This window comes from Callorhinchus milii, unplaced genomic scaffold, assembly GCF_018977255.1.
Source record: "Callorhinchus milii isolate IMCB2004 unplaced genomic scaffold, IMCB_Cmil_1.0 Scaffold3, whole genome shotgun sequence".
NCBI lineage: Eukaryota > Metazoa > Chordata > Chondrichthyes > Chimaeriformes > Callorhinchidae > Callorhinchus > Callorhinchus milii.
Window position 1 is genome coordinate 63209166 of NW_024704744.1, and position 15304 is coordinate 63224469.

General features: G+C 40.7%; 1 protein-coding gene across 2 annotated transcripts in view; it reads left to right on the forward strand.

Moving 5' to 3' along the window:
* The first annotated feature begins 909 nt into the window (after nucleotides 1-909).
* Nucleotides 910-15304, forward strand: part of smoc2 (SPARC related modular calcium binding 2) — a 41230-nt gene continuing 26835 nt past the window's right edge. For both annotated transcript variants that reach the window (XM_007895403.2, XM_042333598.1), the window contains exons 1-5: nucleotides 910-1804; nucleotides 5631-5802; nucleotides 11282-11388; nucleotides 11545-11644; nucleotides 14799-14846. In XM_007895403.2, coding sequence (XP_007893594.1) covers nucleotides 1673-1804; nucleotides 5631-5802; nucleotides 11282-11388; nucleotides 11545-11644; nucleotides 14799-14846 — 559 coding nt within the window. In that variant the 5' untranslated portion in view covers nucleotides 910-1672. The remainder of the gene's footprint in view (nucleotides 1805-5630; nucleotides 5803-11281; nucleotides 11389-11544; nucleotides 11645-14798; nucleotides 14847-15304) is intronic.

The following is a 15304-nucleotide window of genomic DNA, read 5'->3' on the forward strand; positions in this document are numbered from 1 at the left end:
TTATTGTTTTGTTTTGGAGGGATTATTATTAGGCGTGTGGAGTAAGGAAACTTGCCAAAGGTTTCGACCTGCCTGGAATTGAACCCAGGTGTCTCGCTTGCAAGGCGAGTGCTCTAACTACTGAGCTACAGGACTCCACACACTTTGTTAGAGCCCAGCAGTTCCCCACACACACTCTGGACTCCCCCTTCCCCTCCAAGCCTTGGCTCTCACCAACCTGCACCTAATACTCTCTGGAATTCAGTAAGCAGGGGGCATCCCTCCAGGGAGAGAGAGGGGGATGGGGGAGAGAGAGCGCATTCCAGTCCGACAATCTATCTCTGGGGTGTCCAGGTGTGGATGGGATGTGGGGAAGAAACAAGGCAGGCAATTGCACACAACAGTGTCCCGCAAACAGTTATGGATTGAATGACTACTTTTTTTTTGGAGGGATTATTACCGCGGAAAGCGATCCGCCAATCGACTAACAACCTGTGATCCTATTTAATGCTCGGTAACCAGAGGCGTGCGGAGTAAGGAAACTTGCCTAACGTTTCTCCCCTCCCGGCAATCCAACCCTGGTCCCTTCGCTGCCGGGGCGAGCACGCTGACCACTTACGCTACGGGACTCCAATCAAGTAAATACTAGATTCGGGTGAAATTTCTCCCCTGCAAGCCTGCGGAGCCAGGGATACAGCACCAGCCACGGGACAAGTCAGAGAGGGTCCATTAAAAGTGACATTACTGCGGGTCTGATAGAGCATTTTCACTTGCGCCACTGACGACGGGATTGCACCATCCCCAGAGCCGCCCTCCCTCCCTCACTCCCTCCCTCCCTCCCTCACTCCCAGCGATCGATCGATGTCTGGCGTGAAGCTTCCCATCCTGAGGTGGGAGGGATTTTGAGTGCGAATCACATGAGGGAGACTGGGGTCTGTCCCAACCTCGGGAGGGTTGTGGGCTGCATTATGTTGCAGAATCTGATCAATCAGCGGAGGATCCGCAGGTCTGGGAGGAGAAACCGCATCAGCAGAGGCAGGAACTGAGGGAAAGGAGAGGACTTCGAGATGTGAGGAGTTCCCACACTGCGGTCAATCCAGGACTCGCTGCGACTCTGCGCTGACACTCGGGGGTGTGAGTGAGTCCTAATCTGGTGCACTGAGCAGAGCAGACACGGACCTAACCCACACTGTCTGTGTCAGTCTGTCTGTCTGTCTGTCTGTCTTCTCAAGGGAGTCAAGAAACCGCAGGAGGCTTCATCAACCGAACAGGGAGGGCAGACAATACTGACCAGGAGACGGGCATCACTGGGAAAAGCCAGAGACAGGGAGACAGACATCCTGGAACATGAGGGACAACAACCTGAACACATAGTGGGAAGAAAAATACCGTAAACACTGAGAAGCAGAGAGACAGAGAGAGACAGAGAGAGACACACAGAGAGAGAGAGGCAGGAATAAATCTAGAGATAGGACAGAACTAAAGAGAGACACATAGACAGAAATAAATAATACGATTTAGATAAATGGATGGATGGATGAAGGAATAAAGAGATAAACAGTGAGAAGCAGAGGAAAGTGCATACAGCGTATTTAGAATCAAAGGGGAAGAACACGAAAGGGTAGAGAAAGAGACAGTGAATGAGGACAGTGGGTGAGTGAGGCAGAGTGAGAGCTGCAGACGCTCAGTGCTGATGGGCAGGCGGTCAGCCTCAGTCCAGGCTCCACACGCACTCCTCAACATGTGGCTCACTCCCTCCTGCCTCCTCCTGCTCCTCTCCCTCCTCACGCCAATGCAATGCTCTCAGAAATTCTCGGCACTCAAGGTAAGTCAAGCCTTGTTCCGTAGAAAGTCAAGCAGGTTATTTCCCTGAGTGGGGGAATCCTGGACTGTTCACAGTGGTGGGTGCAGGTTTGCGCTGCGCTGGGAAGCTGATGTGGAGCCCAGTCTTATGATAATAATAATAATAATAATAATAGTAATCCTTGCGTTTGATATAGCGCTTTTCACGTTGGGAGGACGTCCCAAAGCGCTTCACCGAACACACTGTAAAGTGAATTGACTGTATATTTGTGGGCGAACGCGGCAGCCAATTGCGCACAGCAATATCCCGCAAACAGTCGTAGATTGAAAATGACCAATTTATTATTGTATTTGGTTTTGGAGGGATTATTATTAGGCTCTGTGTGGAGTAAGGAAACTTGCCCAAGGTTTCGCCCTCTGCCTGGAATTGAACCCAGGTGTCTCACTTGCAAAGCGAGTGCTCTAACCACTGAGCTACAGGACTCCACGATTATAAATTCAGAGTTTTTTTAAAAAACACCAGAACTTGTACAAGAGGGAGCAAGACAAGTGTTATTTGTCATTTGCTACAAATGTCTGGTGGTTCCCTGTTATCATCTTGCTGATGAGCAGTTCACCCAACTCGTGAGAGAACCACGTGAAAAGTTCCCAAACTAGATAGAAATGATTCGAACATTATTGCGTGAAATGTTGTGAGAAACTGTGACTGGATGAGGATTGCACGGGGAACTCGAGCCTGGTTTTTGACCCTGATATGTTCAGGTTTCTTTTAATATCAAGTCATCTTTCGATCAGTTGCAGCAGTGTTTCTGTTGCTAAATGCCAGTCGGTAACTTCTACTTTTATCCTACGGAGGAGTCCTGTAGCTCAGTGGTTAAAGCCCTTGCTTTGCAAGCGAGAGACCTGAGTTTAATTCCAGGCAGGGCAAACCTTGGGCAAGTTTCCTTACTCCACACAGAGCCTAATAATAATCCCTCCAAAACAAAAACAATAACAAATTGGTCATTTTCAATCCACGACTGTTTGTGGGACATTGCTGTGCGCAATTGGCTGCCGCGTTCGCCCACAAATATACAGTCAATTCACTTTACAGTATATTCTGTGAAGCGCTTTGGGAAGACGTGAAAAGCGCTATATCAAATGCAAGGATTATTATTATTATTATTATCTGCCACGAATGTACATTTGACGATCACAGCAATTTTCAGGAGAGGTTAAGATATTTTTTGTTGAGGTGACCCAGTGTTGGCATCTGCTAAATTAGAGAAACAGAGACAGACCGCAGTTCTACAAGGGAATACTCACAATCGATTTGCCAGATACAGTATATAAGAGATAAAAACAGAAGTCGACTTCTGTTTGTTGCAGATTTTTCAGCGTTTGCAGTATTTTGCCTTTTGTTTCCAGTATATAAGAAACTGCACGGTGGCTGTCTGTCTGTCTGGCTGAACAGCCCTTTCTGGCTCTGCCATTGAGTTCCTCGGGGGCTACTACTACAACTACAACTTGGACTTATATAGTGCCCTCCACGGCGGACGGTGTCTCAGAGCGCTTTACAGTTTCGGATCCCGGGACCGAGCCAGGAGGAGGGGGGGGGGAAAGGTGACCAAAGGCGCGGTCAAAAAGAAAGGTCTTCAGCAGAGAGGCTGACGAGCACTGAAGCTGAAATGCCAAACCCATCCAGTGAGCCAGTTACTGCTGCACAGTCTGCAACGATTTGGTGCGATTTCTACCTCAAACCAAGCTGGTGATGGTACTGTATGTTGTGAGCCCCAACCCGAGTCAGAGAGTCAGAGAGCGAGAGTCCGTCCACTGACTGCATCCTCACTCTCACAAAGATCCACACCGAGTCAGCACTAAAGCCAACCCTTAAACTGTAGTAAGTCACCCTCAAAAAGATTGCTCTCTGCCTGGTTGCCCCTGTAGGTTTATGACATTATTTTAAGGACAGTAATATTAAGATAATTAATGGACTGATATCCTGACTGTTTAGTAGAGTTTACAGTGTGTTTTTCTTGGTGAGGATTATTATTACTGCGCTCAGCTGAGATGGAGAAGATTGTAGCAGTGTTGCACACAATGCAGTCCGTAGTAACTGACCGGACCTATTACTCGTCACATTTCACCAGCTGTCTGTTAAAAACTCTGTGCATTGTAACTCCTGATCGTTCATCTGTGTAGAATAGAAAATTGGAGAGTGATGTGACCAAGTGCTTGCTCTGATTCCACAGTAAGCGTGTCTCTATAGTGGTTTATGGATGTGGACAAGAATCTCTCTGTGTTGAACCACAGCCTTCAACTGGCTGCCAGACATTTGTTATTCTTTATGTCACTTATGATTGCATAACACTTATTTTTGGAGTGTGTGATTTTCTTGCTTTCCTCTGTGCTGTGAGTGCACCGAGCACAGTGGAGGCGTCTTGGCATCAGGCTAACTGTTTACAAAGATAATCCTGATGCAGAAGCCAAGAGCTGAAGGTACATTACTGTATATCAATCCATGCAAAGTTACACCAGCCTTTATTTCAACAGAATAATATAATTTTTTAGTGACAGCACGTGTTAGGTACGACTAGGTATTCAGAACCCACACTGTATAATGTATATTGCATGACACTGCTCACCTTTATAGTGTTACAAATGTTCCCTCAGTAGATTTCATAACATTATTCCTAAGAATGAAAATTGAACAACAACAAATTGTATTTATATAGCACTTTTCACGTCCGGAGGATAAGATAAGCATTTAACAAACTAATGCTGAGAATATTTTTTATAGAGAACACTGGAGCTCAACATTCTAATAATAATAATATAATAATCAATGCAATTGATATAGCGCCTTATCACATCGTTGAGACGTCTCAAAGTGCTTCACATGACTTTACTGTAAAGGAACGGGATTTTGCGTGAACTCGGCAACCAATTTGCGCTCAACAATCCCCCGCAAACAGCCATGGAGTAAATGAACAATTTTATTTGTGGGAGTGCTGGCCACCTTATGGTGTTAATATTTAAGGTTGTTCAAGTGCTCTGAGACGCTACCCTACCAAAAATAAGTGCACATTGTTGTTGTGGTTCCGGTTGTTCAATCAACATTGTAGAAAATGTTTGAATTCAGTCTTAATTTTGAAGCTCATGTTCCACATTATGTTCTTGACTACAACTGAATTTAAGAATTTTCCCAAATTCTACACAAGTTTAAATTTTAAGGTAGTGTGGGCTTTAGGTTAAGCCCCATGGGAATTTTTGGGCCTTTGATTCTTAACGGGAGACAGCGGATATTTTTAAAATTCTGATAGGAAATTTGCCCTCCGATGATAAGTAGGTGCCAATAAATTGCGTCACTAATTGCTAAGTAGGTGTTGATAAACATTTTGTTTGAAACATCCTAAATGCTATTCAAATAAACAAGTTTATAACAACCAGTTATATTTACACTTAGGTAGAAGTAAAACCTCTTCAATATTTTTGAGCTTTGCCTGCCTTTTTATTGTGTGGTTTATGCTTTTGCTTTCGATTTCTTTGTTCAAATCCTACTCCAGTCACTGATGTAGAACATTTACTGCAAACGTATTGTCTTCTGATTCTTCTTTTTGACCTAACATAATAAAACAAGAAAGTTGAATAGTTTGAGGCTTTTTTTTAGTTACAGTAAGTTTATCCAGCTACATGACTCACAACTTCTTTCTCCACCGAAAAACAATTGTTTCATAAAAGGTAGTAATACATTCAAAAGTCAAAACATATTTTGGTTACGAATATCATGCTTGCCTTTTATTGATCAGTTTAATAAGGACACAACAGCTGTAAAGTTTGCAAACAAACAGTGCTTTTTCTTTTATTAGTTTTTGAGAGTGGATCAAGATAAGAACAAGGAGTGCAATATTAACTGTCTAGGATCACAGCAGAAACCAGTTTGTGCATCTGATGGAAGGACCTTTTTGTCACGATGTGAATTTCAACGTGCTAAATGCAAAGATCCACAATTGGACGTAGCCTACAGAGGCAGATGTAAAGGTAAGCACAATTGTATTCATATATTAGGTTATTAAAAAAAATGTTTCAGCCAAACACTTAATTTAACTTGAATAGATGTATTACAAATGTTTAATATTAAACACAACTGGGAATAATGCAATGTAATTTGTGCTTGTTACGTTTGTCTTGTTTTAAAACCATTGCCACTGGTAATTTGCTGCCACAAAGGCTCTCTTGCAATCTAGAAATTTATGTTTAGATTACAACTCTTGCTGTGTGCTTGCTCCAGAGTTAACCAACTACACCTTCTGCACATGGATTTTATATGGTCATGTGCCATACTACTCAAAACACCTCAACAGATCTGCAGTTTACCAACTAACATAAGGTATTCAATCTACATAAATAGAATAGAGCAAGCATTCAGTATCACAGTTTCAAAGCAAACGTCCATAAAAGGTAATTTACCCCACTAAACAGCTGCAGACTTTAGCTTGAAAGACCTTTCGAAACACACAGCGAGTGCTTCAAGTGGAACATAATCTCCCAAATCTTACTATCAAATAGAGCTTCAATGGTGAGCAACTATTTCTCTGAACAATATAATTATTATTATAATAATTATAATAATTATAATAATACTTGCAGTTGATACAGTGCCTTACATGTCAGGAAGATATCTCAAAGCATTTCACAGGAATTACTGTTAAGTGTAGTGACTATGTATTTTGTAGGCAAACTTGCATATAGCAAAGTCCCACAAATAGCCTTGAAGTGAATGTCCAATTTTATCTCAGGGATTTTTGGCCTGGACACCAGGAATAACTCCCTTCTCTTTTTGAATAGTGCCGATTAAACAAGTAGACTGGATCTTGGTTTAGCGTCTCATCTGAAGGATGACACCTCCAGCAATGTAGCAAGGCTCATTGTGTCTCGGTTTGAAAAGCTGCATTCCTGTGTCAGTGACAATTGAACAAATGCAGTTTGCCAAAAAACTACATTATTGCCCTTACCCCCATACTGGGAGAACATTGCATTTTCAGAGGTGCTGTCCTTCAGATGAACCATTAAGCAATTCAAGTAGTGCCACAGGATCACTACCATTTTCTTGAACCCTGTTCAGGGAAATGTGAGAGATCCCGTGACACTATTTGAAAAGAGAAGGGAGTTTCTTCTGAGTGCCTGGCCAACAATTCTCCAAACAAAACTGATCACAAAACATGGCTGTGTTGTGGGATATTTCTGTGCGTAAATTGTTTGCCTTCCGAATACATAGTCACTATGCCTGGCAATAATTTCTGTGAAGTGCTTTGAGGCATTTTGATGATAAAACAAAGTCTTTTGATGATAAAGCACTATATTAAATGCAAGGATTAATAGTATCATAGTTAGAATCAAAGAATATTTATAACACAGAATGTTCAGATTTGGCCCATCATGTCTGTGCTGGTGCTAGCTCTTCCCAGTGCAGCTGTCTGCTCTAATCCCCTTTCCATGCTCTTTCACCATACTCTTTAAAATGATTTCACTTCCAAGTATTTACCTAGTTCCCTTTTAAATGCTATCCAAGCACGTCATTAGCCAATTCTACACCTGCTTTACTGCAAACCACACAGCTGGGGATAGCCTGAAGCTGCCTCCCAGAAGCTGCTTCTTCAGCTCATGAAAACATCAGGGCTGAGTTTCTGCATGTTGGTAATGTTTCTAATGGTGTAAAAACTCATGGAATCAGCAGTCTACGTGCATGGAACCAGCCACCCATTGCAAGCAGAGGTTATGACATCCTGATAGGTGTCAGAAGTGGGTTTGAAAAGCTACTGCAAAAAAAATTAAATGGGGGGAAATTCCTCTGGTAAAGTTTAGCAGTACATTCCACATTTATCCCATCAAATATAATAATAAATAATCCTTGCATTTGCTATATCACCTTATCACATTACTGAGACATCTTAAAACACTTCACTGGGATATACTGTAAAGTGGTGTGACTGTGTTTATATTATGGGCAAATGTGGCAGCCAATATGCACGCAGCAATGTCCCACAAACAGCCATGGAGTAAATGACAAATTTTATGTTTGGGGCTTATTGCTCAACATATGTACCAAGATGTATGTGGGAGGTGGAAAACCTTTCTCCACAACTTTCTGAAGTCGGATCTACACCATTGGTTTTCCAGAGAGATAGATCAATGCTTTTGATTGCCACTGGGGATACAAGCTTCTTGAAGGTTTGTTTTTGATACATTTGATGGGATAAAGAAATGTCTCAATAAATTGACCTCTTTAACAGTAAATCATTACTAATAATTACCACTTTAACCCTATGGATTTTCAGGCAATAGCTGACCCGAGATACAGCATTTAAAAAATAGCATAATGTTTAAAAAACAAATGATTTATATTCTGTAACGCCTTTCATGTCGGGAGAATATGTCAAAGTGCTTCACACAAATGATTGGGCACCCGAGCTGGGGTTGGGGGAAGGGAGCTAAGGAGGGAGGGGGGAAAAAAAGATGACCGCAAACATCCTAACTACAAGATGATTTTGCTCAAACCCGTCTTGATAATCCATCATACCTTAGGTGATCAGTTCAGGAACAGTCTTTAGGCTGCTTGAATGGTTAGCCATCTGCGAGTTGAAAAGGTACCAAGGAGGGATTTTGAAATAATCTTCATTGTTCGATCCCTCACTCTGTGCGAAGGTGTGACTGGAAGATGACATTGTGATGTAGCGTGCTCTTTCTTTAAAGGCTTCTCTAACATTATTCATATCCATGTTCTCTCAGTCTTTTGCCCTCTAATTCATGCAATTAACTTGATTTAACGCATGCATTAATAATTTTTCTACGAATGCTTGAAAGTCCTGTTTTATTTCAGTGATTATAGTTCTCTCAGTAAAGGACTGTTTATACTGCCCAACTTGGAAATCTGTCATAAATAATAGTTAGTGTTAATTGACAGAAATGCAGTAAATGTTTTTAACAGGCTTCAATTCTTAGGAGGGCAAAACATGCTGGGAAGTTACTCACTCAGCATTAAACCTTTAGGACAGTTCTGTGACAGATTAAATACACAGTGTACCAAACAGGTCTCTTTTTGTTTGCAATGAATAAGGAAGTTCAGTTAAGTTTAATCCTTCTCTCAGTCAGTATTTCTCATATTTCATGTTGCAATATGTATTGTGAACGCGAGACAAATTAGAAGATGGAATGAATCTGACCTAAGGAATAAACCGTAGGCAAGTTTCCTTACTCCTCTGTTTACATAGCAATAAGTAGGAACCCTGTTGTTAGTTGATTGGCGGATCGCTTTCCGGGGTAATAATCCCTACCCCCAAAATAATAATAATTTGGGCACTCAATCCACCACTGTTTGTGGAGAAACTGCTGTGCGCAATTGGCTGCCTCATTTTGTCCATAAAATGTACAGGCAATTCACTTTACAGTATATTCTGTAAAGCGCTTTGAGATGCCTCAACATTGTGATGAGGTGCTATATCAAATGCAAGGATTATTATTGTTATAAATCCTGCTGATCATTTGATTACTTAACAATATATTTGTTTGATGAATCATATTCATTAAATTTATATGGCTATTCTTTCAACTAAATCGAAAACATTTGAAAAATAAAAATGTAATCATTCAGTAAAATTCCAACCAGTGTCCAGATGTACTCCAATTATGTAGCATTTTAGAATTCCAAGATTTGGAAAGTTGTTGAATTTAGTGTTAACTTTGAAGGCAATGTTCTGTAGATCTTCAAATGAATTTATATTAAATCGGCTTCAAAAATAAGGCTGTATTTAAAAATTTGCTTAATTCTGAAAACTCTAAAATGCTCTGTAAACATTTCAAATTTATAAAATACAAAGTAGTCAATGCCCTGATGATATTACCCACTGTAATGTTGGGATTACACAGTGTAGTGTTGAGATTACAGTGTAGTGTTGGAATTACACAGTGTAGTGTTGAGATTGCACAGTGTAGTGTTGGGATTACACAGTGTAATGTTGGGATTACACTATGTAGTGTTGATATTACACCATGTAGTGTTGGAATTACACTGTGTAGTGTTGAGATTACACAATGTAGTGTTGAGATTACACAGTGTAGTGTTGTGTAATGATTACACAATCAGTGCTGAAATTATACAGTGTAGTGTTGGGATTGAGGGTGTGGGAAGGGGAATGATCACTGAAAGTGACAAATTGTAACATTATATTAAAGTAATATAATAATAATCCTTTTGTTTGATATGGCATCTTATCATATCGTTGAGATGTCTCAAAGAATATCCTGTAAAGTGAATTGACTGTGTATTTTGTGGGTGAAACACGGTAGCCAATTGGGCACTGAAATGTCCCACAAACAGCCGTGGATTGAAACAACGATTGTGGATTGATATAACTCCAGCATTTACAATATTTGCATCTCTAACAATATTTGCATCTCTAACAATGTGCCTGGTATCAGTGATCTATGCTGTGCTTAGTCACCTGTCCCCAAATGTCCCTTATACTCAGCCCTTCTCATTGTTAGGAACACATGGAAGATGTAGGTTTGTTTGAATCTAATGGCCTGCACATAATAAACCATTGTTAGTTAATAAATAATAAAATAAATAATGGTCCTATGCTGTTCATCACACTCTCATTCAGCTCCTTCAATGCCCACCTGACTTGCAAACAGAACGTTCTGGAGCCACTGGCGTTGACCCAACTTTGATCAAATGATGCCAAAAAAAACTGTGTATGAATGTCATGAAGGCCACTGATAGGGCCAGCTACTTCTTAGAACTCAGTCTACTCCTGCCTCGCAACAGCTTGGATAATAATAATAATAACAATCCTTGCATTTGATACAGCACTTGATCATGTCGTCGGTATATCTCAAAGTGCTTCACAGGATCTTTACTGTAAAGGGGAGTGACTGTGTATTTGTAGGTGAACGTGGCACAGCAATGTACCACAAACAAACATGGATTGAGTGACCAATTTGATTTGGGGGATTATTGACTTAACACCGGGAGAAATTCCCTTCTCTTTTCGAATAGTGCCAAGGGATCTTTAACGTTGACTTGAACAGGCAGATGGGTCCTTGGTTTAACATCTCATCTGACGGCACTATATCAAGTGTAAAGATATTATTAGATCATTAATATTATTATGAGAACATTAGCATTATTCCTTCCTCTCTTCCTCTTTTCCTCCCTCCTTTTCATGCAGCTGGTTTGCCTGCTGCCGATTTAACTCAAGGAAAAGAATCAGGATTTAAGTCGGCAAGTTCAATGGCTGGCACAGGCGGCTTTGAGCCCATCTATTGTGATGAGGATAAGGGGTTATTCATACCTCGGCCAGTTAACTTTTATCAGGTTTCAAGTGGCCTCATTGGCCATAATTACCAACAGTTATCACCAGAACATCACAGGTTGCAATTTTCACCCTGTAGTTTGATAAAATGAATGAACATAAAAAGTATAATTGTACTCTTCATCTTTTCTCTTTTTTTCTTTTAGAGGCCTCCAGATGTGTGGCAGAACGGAAATACTCCCAAGCACAGGCTCGTAAAGTCCTCCAGGAGCTTTTTGTCCCAGAGTGTAATGAAGATGGAACATACAGTCAGGTTTCACAATACCTTTCACTCAGTCTTTATACGGAGTAATATTTTACCCAGTATTTTATACACAATTAAAAACTTTTCACCCAGTATTTTATACAGAATTTGATGCTTTAATCAAAATGGTCAGGGATCTCTCATGGTTTGTTACATCTTCCGCAGGTCCAGTGTCACAGCTACACCCGATACTGCTGGTGTGTCACTCCTAACGGCCGGCCTATCAGTGGCACAGCTGTAGAACGTAAAACACCCCGCTGTCCAGGTATGGAGCCCTGCAGCAGTATGCTGTGTACCTCATCATGTTCTGTACAAGTAGATAGCAGGGAGTCTCAAATCCCTCTGCTTTTTTAGGCTGAAGACCATTGTTTTAGCATTTCAAATTGTCCAGAATTTTGAATACATAGGGACAGGAATAGGTTATTTGCCCATCAAGGCTATTTTGCCATTAAGTCTCTGCCAACTCTTTAATCCTACTCCATAATTCTTTAATCCCCTCACTTCCTAAGAATCTGTCTCTATCTTTCTGTACTGCCTCAATTGATGCTATATCTATGGCCTTCTGAGACAATGAGACTATGTTCTCACAACCTTTTGTTCAACTGCCTTCTAACCAGATACGTCAATCCTCTCTCTATAAACACATCTGCTTGCCTCTTCAACCCCTGTAGACTGCCTGCCTGCTCCAGTGGCTTTCCTTGATAACGTCATTCACATATTTTGCACCAGGTGCCTGATTAAGCTTCTCAAATCCAAAAATAAAAACAAGGAGAAAAGAAATATTCATAAGGAGTTATTGGATAGTGTATTTTGGTAATTGGCCACCACCATTAAGACCTATTTGTTTTTCTCTTGTCATGCCGCGTGTAGCTCTTACACTGTTCATGGGCGATGCTCACCGTAGAAAGGCACACGATGTTCCCTTGACACCGTCTGTCCAAATTTTGAGTGCAAAAGAAATCTAATCTTGGCATAGCTCAAATACAATTTGGTTTCACTGTCACGATGAAGAATTCCTGATCCAACTTTACGTTTGCACACAGTTTATGATCCAAGAAGAAAAAATATCCCTATTTATTTGTCGTTGTTGGCATTCTGATCAATTATTGCACAGAAAAATAATCTGTATACGAGCATTTAAAAAAAACTAAACTCAAATCAGAAAGAATCGTGGGATGGCAAAGCTTTCTCTTTATAACAACACTGGAAATGCTAAACATACAAATCTGACATACTGTCTACATTTTCAATTGTATGTTAACATTATGTTGCCAAATTTATCTTCATAGTATCATTATATTTTTAAAAAATTGAGAAATAGGATTTGGGGGCGTTTGATAGTCAATAAAGAGTAATTATTTCCGCTGGCCTGTGAGTCAGTGACTAGACAGCATCAATTTAAAATAGCCAAAAGGGAGATTAGGAGGAATTTTGTTAGGAAGTTGACTGCCCTGATGGGAGCAATGATTGAGCCGGGATCCATGTTGGCTTTCAAGAAAGAACTAGATAGAAATCTGAAAGGAGTAATTTGCAGGATATGGTGAAAGGCAGGACTGATTTGGACTGAATCTTCAAAGAGTCAGTAAGAGCACAATAGGCTGATTGGACTTCTTCTATGTTGTAAATTTCTGAGGTTCTAGGATAATAGCATTATGCTCAACAGGCCAATTCTCAACGCCACCCACCAACCATCTCACCATGGAGTCTATCTTATGCTAATTTTCTAAAGATAGTGAGCTTTCACAACAATTACAATTCACATTTACTGCAACACTTTAGTGAAAATATTGTGTTTTTATAGATTTTTAAACAGATGGTTTGGAAACAGCTAATCCTACATTAACTGTGTGTTTAGTAAACATGTCATGTGGCCTGCTGACCTTTTATTTGGACTTTGACCAAATCTTGGGATTTACAATTGGTTGTTTGCAAATTTTGCAACTAAACAGCTTCTTGTATTCCTAAACAAAAAGTTACAAGTAACGCATTGAATCAGATTTCCAAATATCGCAAATTACATCCCACTGCCTCAGAATTCTTTGAGCTTGCCAGGATGCACCATGGGTGTCTCCTCAGAGCCAATTCAGCTCCAGAGATAATTTCTCCCCTTCCAAGATCAAGTATAATTTACACTCATTTTGCTAGGGCTATATAGAGAACCATTGGCCTCTCCTTGATGTTAAGACATTGCCCTCTAATAAGTCCAGCCAATTTAAATTCAGAGAACTTCTGAAAATGCAGTGAAATGTGTTTAAAGAAGCACACTTCTGACCATCTGATGTGTTTATTTTGCAAATCAGAGTCAAACAGATCTGGCCCTGCTATCCTTGAGGTTGCTAGTGCCAATGGATTGATTCCATTCCATTTACTTTAGGGGTGGAATCCACAGCACTAGGAGCAAATCCCTATCTGTACAACTGGTACCAAGTCAAAGGACACGTTTACTGTGTGCTTGGACCTCCATTGCTTTATAAGGATTGTCAGTACAGGTCAAACACTTACATGCTAGCCTGTACACATACATGTGGGGGAAAATTCTGGTCAGCATTATGCACATCACCTTTGGTATGTGCGATTATAATGAGAAATCCCATTAGGGGCCGATATCGCCAAAGGTGCTGTGTGTAATACTCAATGGAATTTTTCCACAATGGAAAGATTAGCATATAAGTGCTTGATCTATACTGATTAGCAGTAGTGTGACAAGGCCCCAGGGGTGCAATAGGTTAGGTTCCGGTCCCTTCCTGATTCAGAAATCTAACATTTTTCTTCTCTTTACCATCTCTGTCTTCTTAGTGTTTTCTCTTTCTCCCCAGAGAGCACCTGCATGACACAGCCATATCAGAGCAGGGAGTGAGAGAACGCAAATTGTGCCACTGCCCATGTGTTGGGCCTCCATAGCCACATGGGCGACTGCACCATTTGTAGTTACGCTGCTGCGCGATAGAGACAAATAGAAGTCAGTGCAGGCAGAGGGAATAGGGGGGAATCATTTATCTTATGTCAGTGGCATTGTCTCCAGAGGTGGTACAAAGACCCATCTAGGGCAGTGATAGTCAGCCCTGCAGAGGTAACAGAAATGCATTATTCCCATTATAACCGAAGGCAGTGCTTCTATGGATGTGATAAACAATGGCAGCAGTGCCATTTGCTGTGGAAGGTTTTGAACTGAATTGCTATGAGCGTGCGAGGCACACCTGCTGGCTTGGCTCTCTGTAGTCAAGTGCAAGGAAAATGTATTATAGCTTTATCCAGTGTAATCGGGGGCAAACATCCTCCCGACATAATAGAAACTATATAAATGCAATTTATGTTTTGTAAATGGATGCAAGAAATCAAATACCATATTAAACATCCCAGGTCACAGACTATCAAATCCAGACACTACAGAGAGAAAGCAAACTCATGTTGTTTTTCAGGCTCTGCCACAGAAAAAGTGCCCCAGCGAGAAAAAAGTGGTAAAAAAGGTAAATATCTAACTTCACCTGCATTTTTGGTCACACTTGTACAAATCTGTGTTTTTAATCAGTGTGGTTGTGTATGTTTGCAAGATTTTCTGTTATCGAATGCGCTGTATTTTGAATTAATTTAATAGAGCAGGACCCTTTCTATAACATTCAAACCTGTTGAATGTTTCCATTATTTGTAGATGGGAGCTGCATATAAAATAGTCAAAGTGGGAACTGTTGCAGTATTTAAAAAAGACCTTTATTTAATTAGGGAAAGGTCAACAATTACAGAAAATGTAGTGCTTGGTTAGGAATGCTTTGAGTTACAATCCACTGATCTCATCAGAGAGGTGAAGCGACTGAGAAGGTCATTGCGTTCCCTTTCCTAATTTCCTAATGAACATGTTTGCAGACGGTTAGGAGGTATCGAGTGGCCATTTAAAGCAATACATTTCATGCCAATAATCCTAATTTTC